The sequence below is a fragment of the Oscarella lobularis genome, chromosome 6 (genome assembly GCF_947507565.1).
Source record: "Oscarella lobularis chromosome 6, ooOscLobu1.1, whole genome shotgun sequence".
Lineage (NCBI taxonomy): Eukaryota > Metazoa > Porifera > Homoscleromorpha > Homosclerophorida > Oscarellidae > Oscarella > Oscarella lobularis.
In genome coordinates, this window is record NC_089180.1 from 351,799 (window position 1) to 367,831 (window position 16,033).

General features: G+C 49.0%; 2 protein-coding genes, 1 long non-coding RNA gene and 1 pseudogene across 3 annotated transcripts; 1 reads left to right on the forward strand and 3 right to left on the reverse strand.

Annotated features, from left to right (window-relative positions):
* Positions 1 to 253: 253 nt before the first annotated feature.
* LOC136188548 (ATP-dependent translocase ABCB1-like) lies at positions 254 to 6,359 on the reverse strand (annotated as a pseudogene).
* Positions 6,360 to 6,517: 158 nt separating this feature from the next.
* Positions 6,518 to 15,938, reverse strand: LOC136188546 (nuclear pore complex protein Nup98-Nup96-like). Its single transcript, XM_065976282.1, has 14 exons — positions 15,756 to 15,938; positions 15,472 to 15,692; positions 15,254 to 15,403; positions 15,149 to 15,201; positions 14,979 to 15,092; positions 8,709 to 8,883; positions 8,587 to 8,643; positions 8,073 to 8,485; positions 7,731 to 8,009; positions 7,491 to 7,675; positions 7,070 to 7,428; positions 6,870 to 7,015; positions 6,698 to 6,811; positions 6,518 to 6,642 (listed from the first exon to the last, which is right to left on the reverse strand). Exons 5-14 carry the CDS (start codon positions 15,006 to 15,008, stop codon positions 6,526 to 6,528), a joined length of 1,875 nt encoding a protein of 624 aa, XP_065832354.1. The 5' UTR covers positions 15,009 to 15,092; positions 15,149 to 15,201; positions 15,254 to 15,403; positions 15,472 to 15,692; positions 15,756 to 15,938; the 3' UTR covers positions 6,518 to 6,525.
* On the reverse strand, positions 8,918 to 9,945 carry LOC136188317 (uncharacterized). The gene is made up of 5 exons (XM_065976057.1): positions 9,705 to 9,945; positions 9,423 to 9,641; positions 9,208 to 9,357; positions 9,103 to 9,155; positions 8,918 to 9,046 (listed from the first exon to the last, which is right to left on the reverse strand). Exons 1-5 carry the CDS (start codon positions 9,748 to 9,750, stop codon positions 8,918 to 8,920), a joined length of 597 nt encoding a protein of 198 aa, XP_065832129.1. The 5' UTR covers positions 9,751 to 9,945.
* LOC136188549 (uncharacterized) lies at positions 9,948 to 10,542 on the forward strand. The gene is made up of 4 exons (XR_010670236.1): positions 9,948 to 10,028; positions 10,081 to 10,174; positions 10,235 to 10,363; positions 10,413 to 10,542. It is a non-coding gene; the product is annotated as an uncharacterized lncRNA (long non-coding RNA).
* Positions 15,939 to 16,033: the final 95 nt, after the last annotated feature.

Below are 16,033 nucleotides of genomic sequence, written 5' to 3' on the forward strand. Positions count from 1 at the left end.
AAGACCGTGTCACTTTACCGGTACTTTAGATGAAGAGACAGACATCTTTGCCAATGCATGCCTTCGCACGTCTGTATAGAATGACGTAGACTCGACTTATCCCACGACGTCTGTCCGGCTGAAATAGCGTATTTTTTCAAGTACTCGACATTCATCAGAGCATCCGCCTAAAAGACACATCTCAAGGAGCTCTACTTCGTCTTCAACGAGTTCCCTTACTTTCAGTTGCTCCCATTCGCTCAACTGTTGCAAGCACAATGCTTTGGACACCTCGCTACCGCCCATCTGAGCGATGATCAGAGCAAGACTGTGATCGGCGTGACGTTGAGCTAGTTGACACGCCGGCCCAATTTGCTCAGTCGAAAGCAAAGAGCCCAATCTGTCCAAATAGTCCTATAGGGGAAAAAAAACCCTCAAAGACGTTCCAAGCGCGGAAAAAAATCCTAACCTTTTCGCCTGATGACTCGACCCGTTTCATTCCCGTTATCGACAGCCAATCAGCGACGGCGTGCCGACGAGCGATTCGATGCAAATACGACGCCTCCTCCGTCTCGTGGTCGACCTCTTCGTATGACGGCAATTGAATCGGCGTCGCGTATCGTCGAGAGACGATGCGCAATGACGATGCAAGTGCGACCCTCGCGCGCCATATCGAGTGCATCTTGAACGACCTGGGTGGGGGGACCTCGATTATATTTTATTATTTTAATTAGATTTTTTTTATGCCTTTTCGTTTTCCGCGTCCAATGCGGATGTTGCTTCGTCGAGAAGCAATATTTGAGGATCGCGTAGCAAGGCTCGCGCTATGGCAACGCGCTGCTTTTGCCCACCGGATAACTGGACCCCATGTTCCCCAACAACAGTCCCATATCCCTAGGGGACAGAGACTCTCCATAGAGACAAAGACCCTATATTACCTTCTCCTTCTTACTCTTGGTAACGACGTTATAAATCGATGTATGTTCGCTGCGACGGCCGCTTCAACGATGTCGTCCATGATCTCGGCGACGGGAGGCGAGTCGTCATCATCATTGATTCCATAGGCGATGTTTTCAGCGATTGAACAATTGAAGAGCGTCGGCTCTTGATTCACTATACCAATGTTCGATCAAAGCCACGCTAAATCGTAATCCTTGACGTCACGACCATCAAGAACCTCAATAAATTATTTATTTAATTTTTAAAAAATACATGTTTTTCTTTTATTTACCACTTGTCCGTCTGCGACGTCGTAGAATCGTTCGAGTAGCGACACGAGCGTGCTCTTGCCGCATCCGCTTGCGCCGACTACGGCGACAGTTTGCCCGGGTCGCACGAGCAGGCGAAAGCCTCGCAGAACGCGCCGCTGCGGACGCGTCGGATACGAAAAAACGACGTCGCGAAATTCGACTTGCCCGTGTATCGTCGGCGGCGCGCGTCCGCCTTCGCTCGCGTCTATCGCCGGCGTACGATCGAGAATGTGAAAGATGTGCGTCGCCGCCGCCTTCGCCCTCGCGTAATCGGGAGCGAACGTATTGGCATTTCCGGCCGTCAGAGCGCAGAAAACGATCGCATTAAAAACACTATTAATTCAATTAGTTAATTCAATTAGACAATTAAATTAATTAGGTTATTTAATTGAATAATTAATTATTTGAAATACTTACGTGAAAACGTCGAAGTAGTGGAGTTTGCCGTTGGCGACGAGATAGCCGCCGAAGCGAAAGGCGACGGCGTACGTCCAAAAGAGCGTCGCTTGCGTGAGGGCGAACGTGATGCCGTAGACGAAACTGTTCTTCATAGCAGCGCTAAATACAAAGACTATATAGATCCTTAATAAATGTGGTGTTTATTGTTTAATTACGTGTGTGGTACTTTGAGTTGTTTGCTGTACATTTCGTAGAATGTTTGCTCTTTGGTGAGCGCCGCCACGGTGCGAATATTGTCCGTTGCACCGGTCGCGATTTTACCTAATTCTTCGGCGTATTTACGATGTTTCTTCGCGTGACCCGTATAGGCTTTCATCTGAAGCGTTCCCGCGATTGTGATGATGGGCATGCAGGCGAGAATGACGAGAGCGAGTTTCCAGCCGAACACGAAGGCGACGATGAGACCGGCCGTCATGTTCGTACTCATATCCACACCCACACCAATTTGAATACCAGACGCCTTAATTAAATAAAATCGATTATATAAAAATATTAATTTTTTTGTTATTTACTCCTTGGACTAGAGACGCGTCGGATGAGAGACGTGTTGTTAGAGCGCCTGTTGAATTCTTTTGGATGATCAAACCAGCCAATTTCCTAATAAGGTTTAACTTGGCTTTTTTTTCTTTTCCTCCCCCCTTATGTTATGTAGTCACCTGTCTCAATATGGCTCGAAATGATAAGGCTCGCAATCGCATCGTCAACTTCTCGCCGGAAGCGGCAAAGAAACCGGTCTAAGAAAACATTGATTAATAGAAATTAATGACACGTGATCTAATAATACCTGCAACATGTGCGAAACGCCGGAGAGAGCGCCAACGGCAACAAAAGCAACGGAATAGACGACAGCTTCATCCAACAACTCATCCCCCTTCATACGTCTAAAGAAAACGGATACATAAATCAATAAATCAATATTTTTGATTTTACCTTTAAGACTTCTCCTAGTAGAACAGCGAATACGGGCCACGTTCCCCCACTCACAATCGCCATGAAGGTACCCAATAAAATGATTTTCATTTCCGGCGAATTCATTCGCATGATTCTCATGAAGGACGCCTCTTCCATCTTCTCCACAGCCGCATCCGAATCGTCACCTTCGAGACGCTCTTCACACAAACTATCCTCATCCTCATTCATATCAACGATCGTATCCGTAATTCCATCATTAGCGAAATCGGTTACGGAGTGACTCCGCCCCCACGCGATTCCCTTGAGGGAGAGACAGCTCACTTGGGACGCCGTGCGCCGAAGCGCGCGCATCGAACGAACGGAACGAAGCGACGACGAATTGCGTCCTTGGACTTTCGATCGTACGGCGATGAGAGGATTCTTTCGAAGACCCAACCACTTGGGCGGGGGCCCCATCAAATCGTCAACACCACGTCATCATCTTTGACGTCACCAAGAAGACTCTTTAAGAAAAATAAATAATATAATACGATAATAAATATTTATATTCTTTTACTTGGGCATTGACTAATTGTTGATAGACGCCTCCCAAGTTTATTAGCTGCGCATGCGTGCCGTGTTCTGCGACGCGACCATGTTCGATTGCGATGATGAGATCGGCGTTTTGTACTGTAGTCAATCGATGAGCGACAATGATTGTCGTTCGTCCAGCTCTCGCCTAAATATGTATATTATTTATTTAATTATTGATTATTTCTTTGTGACTTTGTCTAATGCTTCTTGGACTATATGTTCGTCGTGGGAATCGAGAGCTGATGTTGCTTCGTCTAATAGGAGAATTTTTGGATCGCGGATTACTGCTCTTGCTATTGCGATGCGTTGTTTCTCGCCACCAGACAACTGGGTCCCCCTTTCGCCCACGAGAGTATGATAACCCTATAAGGAAAAAAGATTAATAAGAAGAACCACGTGCTTTTTCTCTCTCTCTTGCTTTGGGCAGTTTCGTTATGAATGAGTGCGCATTTGCGAGTTTCGCCGCCGCTCGCACCACTTCCGTCTTTGTCGCGTCCTCTTTCCCATACATAATATTCTCTTCGATCGTGACGTCAAAGAGGATGGGCTCCTGACTGACCACGCCTATCTGACGTCGTAGCCATTGGATATTTAATTTTCGGATGTCGTGGCCATCCAATTTGACCTAGAGAAGAAAACGTGATCATAATATTAGAGAGTAAAGAATATTCTTTATATACTCTTCCTGCCGTTGGATCATAGAATCTTTGTAGGAGTTGTATCAGCGTGCTTTTGCCGCATCCACTTGCGCCCACGAGCGCTATCGTTTCTCCACTATTTACACTGAACGTGATGCTGTTTAGTATCTGTAACAACGAATTAAATATATGTTAAACATTATTGATTATTATTTACCTTGATGCCTGGTCTCGAAGGATAGGAAAAGTCGACGTCTATAAATTCAATGAGACCTTGAACGCTTCGTAGCCGCATTCCCGTTTCATGAGAAGAATCAATTTTCGGTTTCTGTGCAAAGCGATTTATTGATGAGAACGTGGTCATGAGAACGCGTACGTGATTCAGTATGGCAAAAAGACCGGCTGCTGCTCCAGTAGCAGTAGCAAACCTAAAGAAAATATATAAGTCTATTAATTAATTAAATTCTATGTGATTCTTTACTTGAAAAAATTCGGAGCAGCATAACCCAGCATAAACGTTCCAATCAAGAGAGCATAGAAAGTCTGTAGAACACAAAAACGTATGTAGATAAATGCTACATATTTATTTCTCACCGTGAGAACATTTCCTGGCGTCATTTCTTCTCTCTCAATGAGCTTCGACCCATACCTATATAAAGAGTGGTTTGTGTATGTATGCATGCATGAAGTCTAGATCTATTACAAACCAAAATGCCAATGCAAACATGCTGAATAATACAAAATATACACAGCCAACTGCCACGCCCGATGACACGCCCTTCTTCCTTCCCAAACGACGTGCATCATCCAAACAAGCTTCATATCTAAAATAAATAATTAATTATTTTTATTAATTAATTAAGGATACATGCTTTGTAGCTGCTTTGTTTTGGCCTCCAAATGCAGTCACTGTTCGAATTGCGGCCAGAACTTCTTCAGTTATGACTCTGGCTCTTCCGTAGGCCGTTTGAACTTGAGTCGAAAACCTCGCCACCATCTAAGAAAATACATAAATAAATACGGATTAAAATGATGAGTGTTTCTCTTTTCACCTTGGATATGAATGCCAGACTTATGATGAGTAAAGGAACAAGAGATAGGACTACGAGAGTCATTTCCCAGCTTTTCCAAAACGCTATTCCGAGACCGGCAACAAAGGAGGCAAGCCCTTGAATGAACACGCCCACCTTATCACCAATCCCCTCATGAACTTTTTCAATACCACTAATAGAATAATCATTAGTAAGAATTATTTATTTTTGATGGCTTACTCGACCAATTGACTCGTTCTTTCCGCATGATTATGCAAATCAAACCAGCCAACTTCCTGCGCCAAAATGGCTTTAAAAACAGCCTTTTTCATTCGAATAATTTGCCTCTGCGAAGCCATCACCCAAAGAGAAATTTGAAAGAAGGCAAAGACAAGCGTAATCGCTCCAATAATAGCGAAATAAATCGCCCTCTTCGCCATCTCCGATTCAAAGGGAAGACAATCAGATTTACGCATTGATCCATTACAAAACATGACACGTGACCGACTACTATCCAACGCGTTGGGACCTTGGATGAGATCGAACGTCGCGTCGGGTATGGTGACGTTGTTGCCTTGGAAATGATTGATAAACGTGTCAATGAGCTGTCCGAGATTGATGCAGACGAGCGGCCAGCCGAGACCGTGAATAATAGCGGAAACGCTTTCGAGAAGAATAAATATGACGTCAATCCCATCAGCGAATTGATACTAGAAAAATAAATAATTATTAGGAGAAGTAAGTTTAAAAAAATACAAATATAAATAACCACAGTATATAAATATATAATCTAATTAGGTAGGTAAGTGGTTTTCCTTGCGGTGAGACTTCGTGATGCGTAAGGGACTTCTTTCCCCCCTCTCTCAATATGTGAGACCTCCTTGTTACAATCTTACCAAAGTGTGATAAGAGACTGGCTTTAGTTTCGGTTCCACGCGACTCGAACTACGAGAAATCATACGTTACCTTATAAAAACATCGTAGGGCTTCCATTTTTCTTCTTCGTACCTGTCTGATACTTTGCTGGAGCGATGTGTTGTCGTTTTCCTTCGTTTCGCTTCCCCGTTGGGGACCCCGTTCGACGTCGACGTCGTTTTCGCGCGCCACGACGCTTTGTGGACGTCGTAATGGCGTTGGCTTCGGTCTGCGGCGCTCATTTCCATCTCCTTAGGCGCCCGCAAACCCGGAAGAGGCGAATAGGCGTGGTCTCGTCGAACAACGGCTTTCTACGAGCGAAATCGATCGCTGAGCGTCTCGTTCGACTCTTCGATGACCGAACGAGTGGCTCGATGCAGCGAAACGTCGCAACGAAGCGCCGTGGGGGAGATAACGCGAGCTGAGATGATAAACAACGACGTTATACCGGTAAGGGGACCCACCGAGTCGACGCGAGTGCGTTCGGCGTTCGACCAGAAACGTACCTCAATAAATTAAAGGGTGAGGTTTCTTGCGGGCTTCCGCGGCTTCTCCCAGGAGGAAAGAAAACGCAACTGGCCTCAGGAGATGAAAGCGATCACGTGATTGACTAAATCAATAACCTACACATGTATGTTTCAGCATACCACGGTACTGTAAAGGCGAACGACCAGAAACCAGAAACGAACCTCAATAAATAAAGGGTGATTTTCTTGCAGGCTTCCGCTGCTTAATTCTCCCCCAGGAGGTAAGAAAACGCAGCTGGCATCATGAGATAAAAGCGATCACGTGATTACTACAATCATGTATGTTACAACGCATGGCAACCGCATTTTCCTCGTCAGAATCCTCGTCAACGAGGCCATACTTGGAAAAGCGATCAACCTATAGGGAAGAACGCCTGTAGAATAGATAGACAAAAAACGCATGCCGTGTCTACCTTGAAAGTCCACGCTCCGCTTCCAGGTTCGTAGTCAATGAATGTCGCGCCCATTTTCGCCGTTCGACGCTTCACTTTGTCAGAATAGCGCATTGATGCGAGTCGTTCAGGGTCCTAAAGAAAGAAAGAATATCGTATGAGAGCTAACTTCATTGGGTTTCAGAGTTTTTGCCTTGATTGCTTCTCGCGTCGATTTATCAATTGGCCACGTCTTTTCGAGGTACACAAACGCGCCTTTGTTCAATTCTTCGCCACAGGAAGGTTTGACGTCGTCGTCGTCGTCGGGATAGACGCAAATTTCTTTACGTCTTATATGAACTGAAAAAGATTAGTTTTCAAAAAAGCGAAGATCTAATCAATTAAAAATTTCACCGATTTCGTCCAAATTCAATCCGCGAACATTCGTCTTCCCTTCGAAAACGACGTACCCGTATCCCTCTCTTCCTACCTTGAAGTCCTCCACTTCGATGGGCCCAGACGAATCGTGGGACGGAGCCAACGCTTGCAATTCGGCCAACGACGGCTTCATGTAATAACCGGGCGGCGTCAAAGTGATGCCCGTCGTCGGATCGACTTTTCCCGTTCTACCCAACGAATCGGCGCCAGACGGACTCGCTCCGGAGGGAATGCTCTCGTCTCCGATCGTCGACGACGCAGCGGGAGTGAATCCAGCGAACGTAGGAGGCTCCGCCAGCCCTCCAACGGTGCTCTCAGACGGAGTATAACTAAAACTTAAGAAAGAGAAAAAGACTGAGAGCGAAGCCGGTTTTCTATTGAAATTTCTCCCACTCACGTATCCGAGAAGAGATTTCCGCCTGAGATTTCCCCCTGACGTCGTCTTCGGCGTGCTGCTGCCCACTTCGGAGCCGTTCTTGTTATGAGCGCGGAAAGAGCCGCGTTCGATGACGTCGACGCGATGGCGGACTGTCCGACCGAAGGAGAAGCCCCTGATTGATTCGTATTGAAGGTCACACTTTTCTAAAACGATCTATGTAGTTGTTGAAGCTGCGTTCTGGACTACTACGACATTTACGTCTCGTGTCGATTTCGGCTTGATGACCAACGTCTTCACGCTCTTCCTAGGAACGAGTATATCGTGCTTCATCTTCGACAAATCCCATTCGTCGTCGTTGTCTGCGACTTCGAAAAGATGAGATTTTCGAACGATTCGACGCGGTTTGATGTGAGTCGCCGGACGAGGCATGAGTTTGTAGTGAGACGCCGGGCTCGCCTGACTGACAGGCGACGAAGTCGTCGCCGCCGCCGCCGTCGCAGAATGACCCGTAGACGACCCAGGAGTTTTCTTCGCTTCCTAAACAGAAAGAAAAAAACGTTCCAAAAGATGCGTTAACTCTTCTTATGTTGCTTTGGGTACCTCCACTGCGTTTCTAAAGAGCGGCGAATCGCCAAACGGCGAATTCTTCAGCGCTTGGAGCTGCAATTTCAATAATTCTTGCTGAGGCACGACAGCCATTCTGGCTCCCACTCCACTATTTCCCAAGCCGAGACCGAGTCCCGAGCTACTCTGCAGTCCAAGACCCCCGCCGGACGACAGGCCGCCTAGGCTACTGGTGCCACCCAGACTTCCCAGACCTCCACCGCCTCCAGCCTGATTCATTCCCAGTTTAAGTCCGCCACCGAGATTGAGACCAAGACCGCCCGCGTTTCCGCCTAGCTGGAGAGAACTCGCTCCGCCGAGTTGAAGACCTCCGGTTCCGGTGGTTTGGGTTCCGGTGGTTTGGTTTCCGAAGAAGGCGTTGCCGCTCGTACTCCTCCCGAGTTGAAGTCCTAGGAGAGAGAACAAAATTGATCTACTTGTCCGCCACCGGCAGGCGCAACTGTCCCAGTAAATAGACCCCCACCAGTAGTTTGATTTGCAAAAAGCCCACCGGTCTTGTTTTGCTGATTGAACAACCCCACTTGATTCTGCTGTCCAAACAGCCCACCTGACACGCACAAGAAGAGTATCAAGCAAGCATAGACATAATACGCTTATAAAAGATATGATTACCGCCAAGGCCAGTTTGTTGCGACTGCTGCTGTTGCTGTGCGAAGCCACTTCCTGTTCCAAGACCGCCCATCCCTAAGCCACCTCCTCCTACTCCTCCTAGCTGCGACTGCTGACCAAACATTCCACCAGCCTGCGGTCCTCGTCGATTCAATTGGTAATCTTCCATTCTCAGTTCCTAACTCGATTAATTAAGAGAAAAAATTAATTTATCAGGTTCCACTTGCCTCGAATGATTTCTTCTCATATTCTTTCATGCCCGAAATAGCTTGCAAAGCCGTTGTAATAGTTTGCACGTATCCGCCTATCTTTGACGGTGCCGAATAACGTCCATGCACAGGCTAATAAAAAAAAAACGTCGTTTTCCCCCGCTGCTCCGCGAATCGTCATAACAAACCTTGAACTTTACAGGAGTTCCAGGACCGACTTGCTGCCCACTAAAACTTCCTCCTAAGATATCGATTACCGTTGAGCATATATCTAATCAAGAAATTCAACGTACCACTTGTAAATATGCCACCGCCAGTGGCTCCAGAGCTAAAAGAGCTCGTTCCACCGCTCAACGCACTCGCCTGTCCACCAAACTGAGACTGCTGTCCGAAGAGTCCAGTACCAGCCGTAGTCCCACTTCCACTACTACCACTGAAAAGACCTATAGAAAAAAAATATAAATACAGAATAATAAAATAATAATAAATACAGAAACTCCTTTTTTACCTGTTCCTGTTTTCTGCCCGAATAGTCCGGCTCCTGCTTGGCTCTGCTGTTGCTGAGGCGACTGAAAGACATTGGTTCCTGTATTGGCACCAAAAAGTCCGCCAGTGCCAGCACCGGCGGGGAATCCCGAGGCTCCGCCTAATCCTGTCGTTCCCAGTCCCGTCGTTCCCGTTCCAAACGATTTGTTTTGACCGAAGAAGCCGCCGCCCGAGAGCGCTGCTGTAAGAAGACGTTCACTCGAAGGGGGCCCCCGATTGAAACTGTAGCGCGATCGGTACTTACTGTTGCCGGTGAGTCCCGCGCCTCCGAATGTCGGCGTTTTGAACATTGTCTTCTGGTTTGTTTTTGTGACCGTGGCGACCGGAAGACGAAGAAGACGGCTTTTTCTGAGTGAAGGACTTGAAATCGGTGACGTGAAAGCCACTGAAACGCTGGTCACGTCGTATCACTTTGTAGAAACGGGCCTGTCAGCAAAAAAGAAGAGACGGGGTGAGTATCCGGCTGTTAAACGCACGCGCGCTAGAAGTCGAAGAACCAGCGGAGAGATGAAGCCGCCCAAAGTCAAAGCTCTTCGCCATCGCAGTCCGCTACGGCGTTCCTGAGCAGGTTACCACTAAACAGAGATAGAAATAAGGCGCAGTAAGACTTTATTCTATAGACTGTAGCGGCGGTGTGTCCGTTTCCTTCTATAAAAGCTGCGGTTGATACGACAATACAGGTGATACAGAGCTGAATACAGGTGGCTAGAATTGGTGGGTGTGTTCGTTTAGTTGCAGTGTCAATTAGAAACGTATAAATGGTATCTGATGTAGAATTTCTGGATGAGCACCAGATGGACACTTGTAATAAATATTCCGACTTGAACTACGACGTTGCACCCACGCTTTTCGTTGAATTTCACGGGAGTGAACAGGGAATCGAAAGCCAAGCGGAATTTCTTGGTAAGTGGCTACAGGAGGGGTGGCTTTCATTGATATATGATTATCTAAGGGGAAATTGCAAGGGACAACGGTGGAACGAATTTTCTATGGGAAAAGAGTTTGAAAAGCGACAGAAACTGTGGAAAGCAAGACACAACGCATACTACGCCTGTCTAGCAATCGTTCCGGATACCAAAGGCTACATAAGTGACGTTTGCGTACTTTGCCGACAGGCAGTGTATATATTACGGAAGCGGTGTACATACTCCGCGGGCAGGCGGTGTATATATACCGGCAGGCGTGTACGTACTCTGCCAGCAGGCGGTGTATATATTCCGGCAAGCGGTGTATATATTCCGGAAGGCAGTGTACGTACTTTGCCGACAGGCGGTGTATATATTCCGGCAGGCGTGTACGTACTCCGCCGGCAGGCGGTGTATATATTCCGGCAAGCGGTGTATATATTCCGGCAGGCGGTGTATATATATTCCGGCAGACGTGTACGTACTCCGCCGGCAAGCGGTGTATATATACCGGCAGGCGTGTACGTACACCGCCGGCAAGCGGTGTATATATTCCGGCAGGCGTGTACGTACTCCGCCGGCAGGCGGTGTATATATTCCGGCAGGCGGTGTACGTACTCCGCCGGCAAGCGGTGTATATATTCCGGCAGGCGGTGTATATATTCCGGCAGGCGGTGTACGTACTCCGCCGGCAGGCGGTGTATATATTCCGGCAGGCGGTGTATATATTCCGGCAAGCGTGTACGTACTCCGCCGGCAGGCGGTGTATATATTCCGGCAGGCGGTGTATATATTCCGGCAGGCAGTGTACGTACTTTGCCGGCAGGCGGTGTATATATTCCGGCAAGCGGTGTATATATTCCGGCAGGCGGTGTATATATATTCCGGCAAGCGGTGTACGTACTCCGCCGGCAGGCGGTGTATATATTCCGGCAGGCGGTGTATATATTCCGGCAAGCGTGTACGTACTCCGCCGGCAGGCGGTGTATATATTCCGGCAGGCGGTGTATATATTCCGGCAGGCAGTGTACGTACTTTGCCGGCAGGCGGTGTATATATTCCGGCAAGCGGTGTATATATTCCGGCAGGCGGTGTATATATATTCCGGCAAGCGGTGTACGTACTCCGCCGGCAGGCGGTGTATATATTCCGGCAGGCGGTGTATATATTCCGGCAAGCGTGTACGTACTCCGCCGGCAGGCGGTGTATATATTCCGGCAGGCGGTGTATATATTACGGCAAGCGGTGTACATACTCCGCGGGCAGGCGGTGTATATATTCCGGCAGGCGTGTACGTACTCCGCCGGAGGCGGTGTGTATATACCGGCAGGCGTGTACGTACTCCGCCGGTAAGCGGTGTATATATTCCGGAAGGCAGTGTACGTACTTTGCCGACAGGCGGTGTATATATTCCGGCAGGCGTGTACGTACTCCGCCGGAGGCGGTGTATATATTCCGGCAGGCGTGTACGTACTCCGCCGGCAGGCGGTGTATATATATTCCGGCAAGCGGTGTATATATTCCGGCAGGCGGTGTATATATATTCCGGCAAGCGGTGTACGTACTCCGCCGGCAGGCGGTGTATATATTCCGGCAGGCGGTGTATATATTCCGGCAGGCGGTGTATATATTCCGGCAGGCGGTGTATATATTCCGGCAAGCGGTGTATATATTCCGGCAAGCGGTGTATATATTCCGGCAGGCGGTGTATATATATTCCGGCAGGCGGTGTATATATTCCGGCAGGCGGTGTATATATTCCGGCAAGCGTGTACGTACTCCGCCGGCAGGCGGTGTATATATTCCGGCAGGCGGTGTATATATTACGGCAAGCGGTGTACATACTCCGCGGGCAGGCGGTGTATATATTCCGGCAGGCGTGTACGTACTCCGCCGGAGGCGGTGTGTATATACCGGCAGGCGTGTACGTACTCCGCCGGCAAGCGGTGTATATATTCCGGAAGGCAGTGTACGTACTTTGCCGACAGGCGGTGTATATATTCCGGCAGGCGTGTACGTACTCCGCCGGAGGCGGTGTATATATTCCGGCAGGCGTGTACGTACTCCGCCGGCAGGCGGTGTATATATATTCCGGCAAGCGGTGTATATATTCCGGCAGGCGGTGTATATATATTCCGGCAAGCGGTGTACGTACTCCGCCGGCAGGCGGTGTATATATTCCGGCAGGCGGTGTATATATTCCGGCAGGCGGTGTATATATTCCGGCAGGCGGTGTATATATTCCGGCAGGCGGTGTATATATTCCGGCAAGCGGTGTATATATTCCGGCAAGCGGTGTATATATTCCGGCAGGCGGTGTATATATATTCCGGCAAGCGGTGTACGTACTCCGCCGGCAGGCGGTGTATATATTCCGGCAGGCGGTGTATATATTCCGGCAGGCGGTGTATATATTCCGGCAGGCGGTGTATATATTCCGGCAGGCGGTGTATATATTCCGGCAAGCGGTGTATATATTCCGGCAAGCGGTGTATATATTCCGGCAGGCGGTGTATATATATTCCGGCAAGCGGTGTACGTACTCCGCCGGCAGGCGGTGTATATATTCCGGCAGGCGGTGTATATATTCCGGCAGGCGGTGTACGTACTCCGCCGGCAGGCGGTGTATATATTCCGGCAGGCGGTGTATATATTCCGGCAGGCGGTGTATATACTCCGCGGGCAGGCGGTGTATATATTCCGGCAGGCGGTGTATATATTCCGGCAGGCGGTGTACGTACTCCGCCGGCAGGCGGTGTATATATTCCGGAAGGCAGTGTACGTACTTTGCCGACAGGCGGTGTATATATTCCGGCAGGCGTGTACGTACTCCGCCGGAGGCGGTGTATATATTCCGGCAGGCGTGTACGTACTCCGCCGGCAGGCGGTGTATATATATTCCGGCAAGCGGTGTATATATTCCGGCAGGCGGTGTATATATATTCCGGCAAGCGGTGTACGTACTCCGCCGGCATGCGGTGTATATATTCCGGCAGGCGGTGTATATATTCCGGCAGGCGGTGTATATATTCCGGCAGGCGGTGTATATATTCCGGCAGGCGGTGTATATATTCCGGCAAGCGGTGTATATATTCCGGCAAGCGGTGTATATATTCCGGCAGGCGGTGTATATATATTCCGGCAAGCGGTGTACGTACTCCGCCGGCAGGCGGTGTATATATTCCGGCAGGCGGTGTATATATTCCGGCAGGCGGTGTATATATTCCGGCGGGCGGTGTATATATTCCGGCAGGCGGTGTATATATTCCGGCAAGCGGTGTATATATTCCGGCAAGCGGTGTATATATTCCGGCAGGCGGTGTATATATTCCGGCAGGCGGTGTATATATTCCGGCAGGCGGTGTACGTACTCCGCCGGCAGGCGGTGTATATATTCCGGCAGGCGGTGTATATATTCCGGCAGGCGGTGTATATACTCCGCGGGCAGGCGGTGTATATATTCCGGCAGGCGGTGTATATATTCCGGCAGGCGGTGTACGTACTCCGCCGGCAGGCGGTGTATATATTCCGGAAAGCGGTGTATATATTCCGGAAGGCAGTGTACGTACTCCGCCGGAAGGCGGTGTATATATACCGGCAGGCGTGTACGTACTCCGCCGGCAGGCGGTGTATATACTCCGGAGAGCGGTGTATATATTCCGAAAGGCAGTGTACGTACTCCGCCGGCAGGCTTTGTATATATTCCGGCAAGCGGTGTATATATTACGGCAAGCGGTGTACGTACTTCGCCGGCAGGCGGTGTATATATTACGGCAAGCGGTGTACATACTCCGCGGGCAGGCGGTGTATATATTCCGGGAGGCGTGTACGTACTCCGCCGGCAGGCGGTGTATATATTCTGGAAAGCGGTGTATACATTCCGGAAGGCAGTGTACGTACTCCGCCGGCAGGCGGTGTATATATTCCGGCAAGAAACTACAACGGCTACAACTACAACAACTACCACAACGGCTACAAAGGCTACAAAGGCTACAACCACTACAACGGCTACAACGACTACAACGACTACAACGGCTACAAAGGTACAACTACTACAACGACTACAACGGCTACAATGACTACAATGACTGCAACGGCTACAATGACTACAACGACTACAATCACTACAATGACTGCAACGGCTACAACGACTACATCGGCTACAACGACTACAACGACTACAACGGCTACAACGGTGTATATATTCCGGAAGGCAGTGTACGCACTTTGCCGACAGGCAGTGTATATATTACGGAAGCGGTGTACATACTCCGCGGGCAGGCGGTGTATATATACTGGCAGGCGTGTACGTACTCTGCCAGCAGGCGGTGTATATATTCCGGCAAGCGGTGTATATATTCCGGAAGGCAGTGTACGTACTTTGGCGACAGGCGGTGTATATATTCCGGCAGGCGTGTACGTACTCCGCCGACAGGCGGTGTATATATTCCGGCAGGCGTGTACGTACTCCGCCGGCAGGCGGTGTATATATTCCTGCAGGCGTGTACGTACTCTGCCAGCAGGCGGTGTATATATTACGGCAAGCGGTGTACGTACTCCGCCGGCAGGCGGTGTATATATTCCGGCAAATTAATTTATCAGGTTCCACTTGCCTCGAATGATTTCTTCTCATATTCTTTCATGCCCGATATAGCTTGCAAAGCCGTTGTAATAGTTTGCACGTATCCGCCTATCTTTGACGGTGCCGAATAACTTCCATGCACAGGCTAATAAAAAAAAAACGTCGTTTTCCCCCGCTGCTCCGCGAATCGTCATAACAAACCTTGAACTTTACAGGAGTTCCAGGACCGGCTTGCTGCCCACCAAAACTTCCTCCTAAGATATCGATTAGCGTTGAGCATATATCTAATCAAGAAATTGAACGTACCACTTGTAAATATGCCACCGCCAGTGGCTCCAGAGCTAAAAGAGCTCGTTCCACCGCTGAACGCACTCGCCTGTCCACCCAACTGAGACTGCTGTCCGAAGAGTCCAGTACCAGCCGTAGTCCCACTTCCACTACTACCACTGAAAAGACCTATAGAAAAAAAAATATAAATACAGAATAATGATAATAATAATAAATACAGAAACTCCTTTTTTTACCTGTTCCTGTTTTCTGCCCGAATAGTCCGGCTCCTGCTTGGCTCTGCTGTTGCTGAGGCGACTGAAAGACATTGGTTCCTGTATTGGCACCAAAAAAAGTCCGCCAGTGCCGGCACCGGCGGCGAATCCCGAGGCTCCGCCTAATCCTGTCGTTCCCAGTCCCGTCGTTCCCGTTCCAAACGATTTGTTTTGACCGAAGAGGCCGCCGCCCGAGAGCGCTGCTGTAAGAAGACGTTCACTCGAAGGGGGCCCCCGATTGAAACTGTAGCGCGATCGGTACTTACTGTTGCCGGTGAGTCCCGCGCCTCCGAATGTCGGCGTTTTGAACATTGTCTTCTGGTTTGTTTTTGTGACCGTGGCGACCGGAAGACGAAGAAGACGGCTTTTTCTGAGTGAAGGACTTGAAATCGGTGACGTGAAAGCCACTGAAACGCTGGTCACGTCGTATCACTTTGTAGAAGCGGGTCTGTCAGCAAAAAAGAAGAGACGCGGTGAGTATCCGGCTGTTAAACGCACGCGCGCTAGAAGTCGAAGAACCAGCGGAGAGATGAAGCCGCCCAAA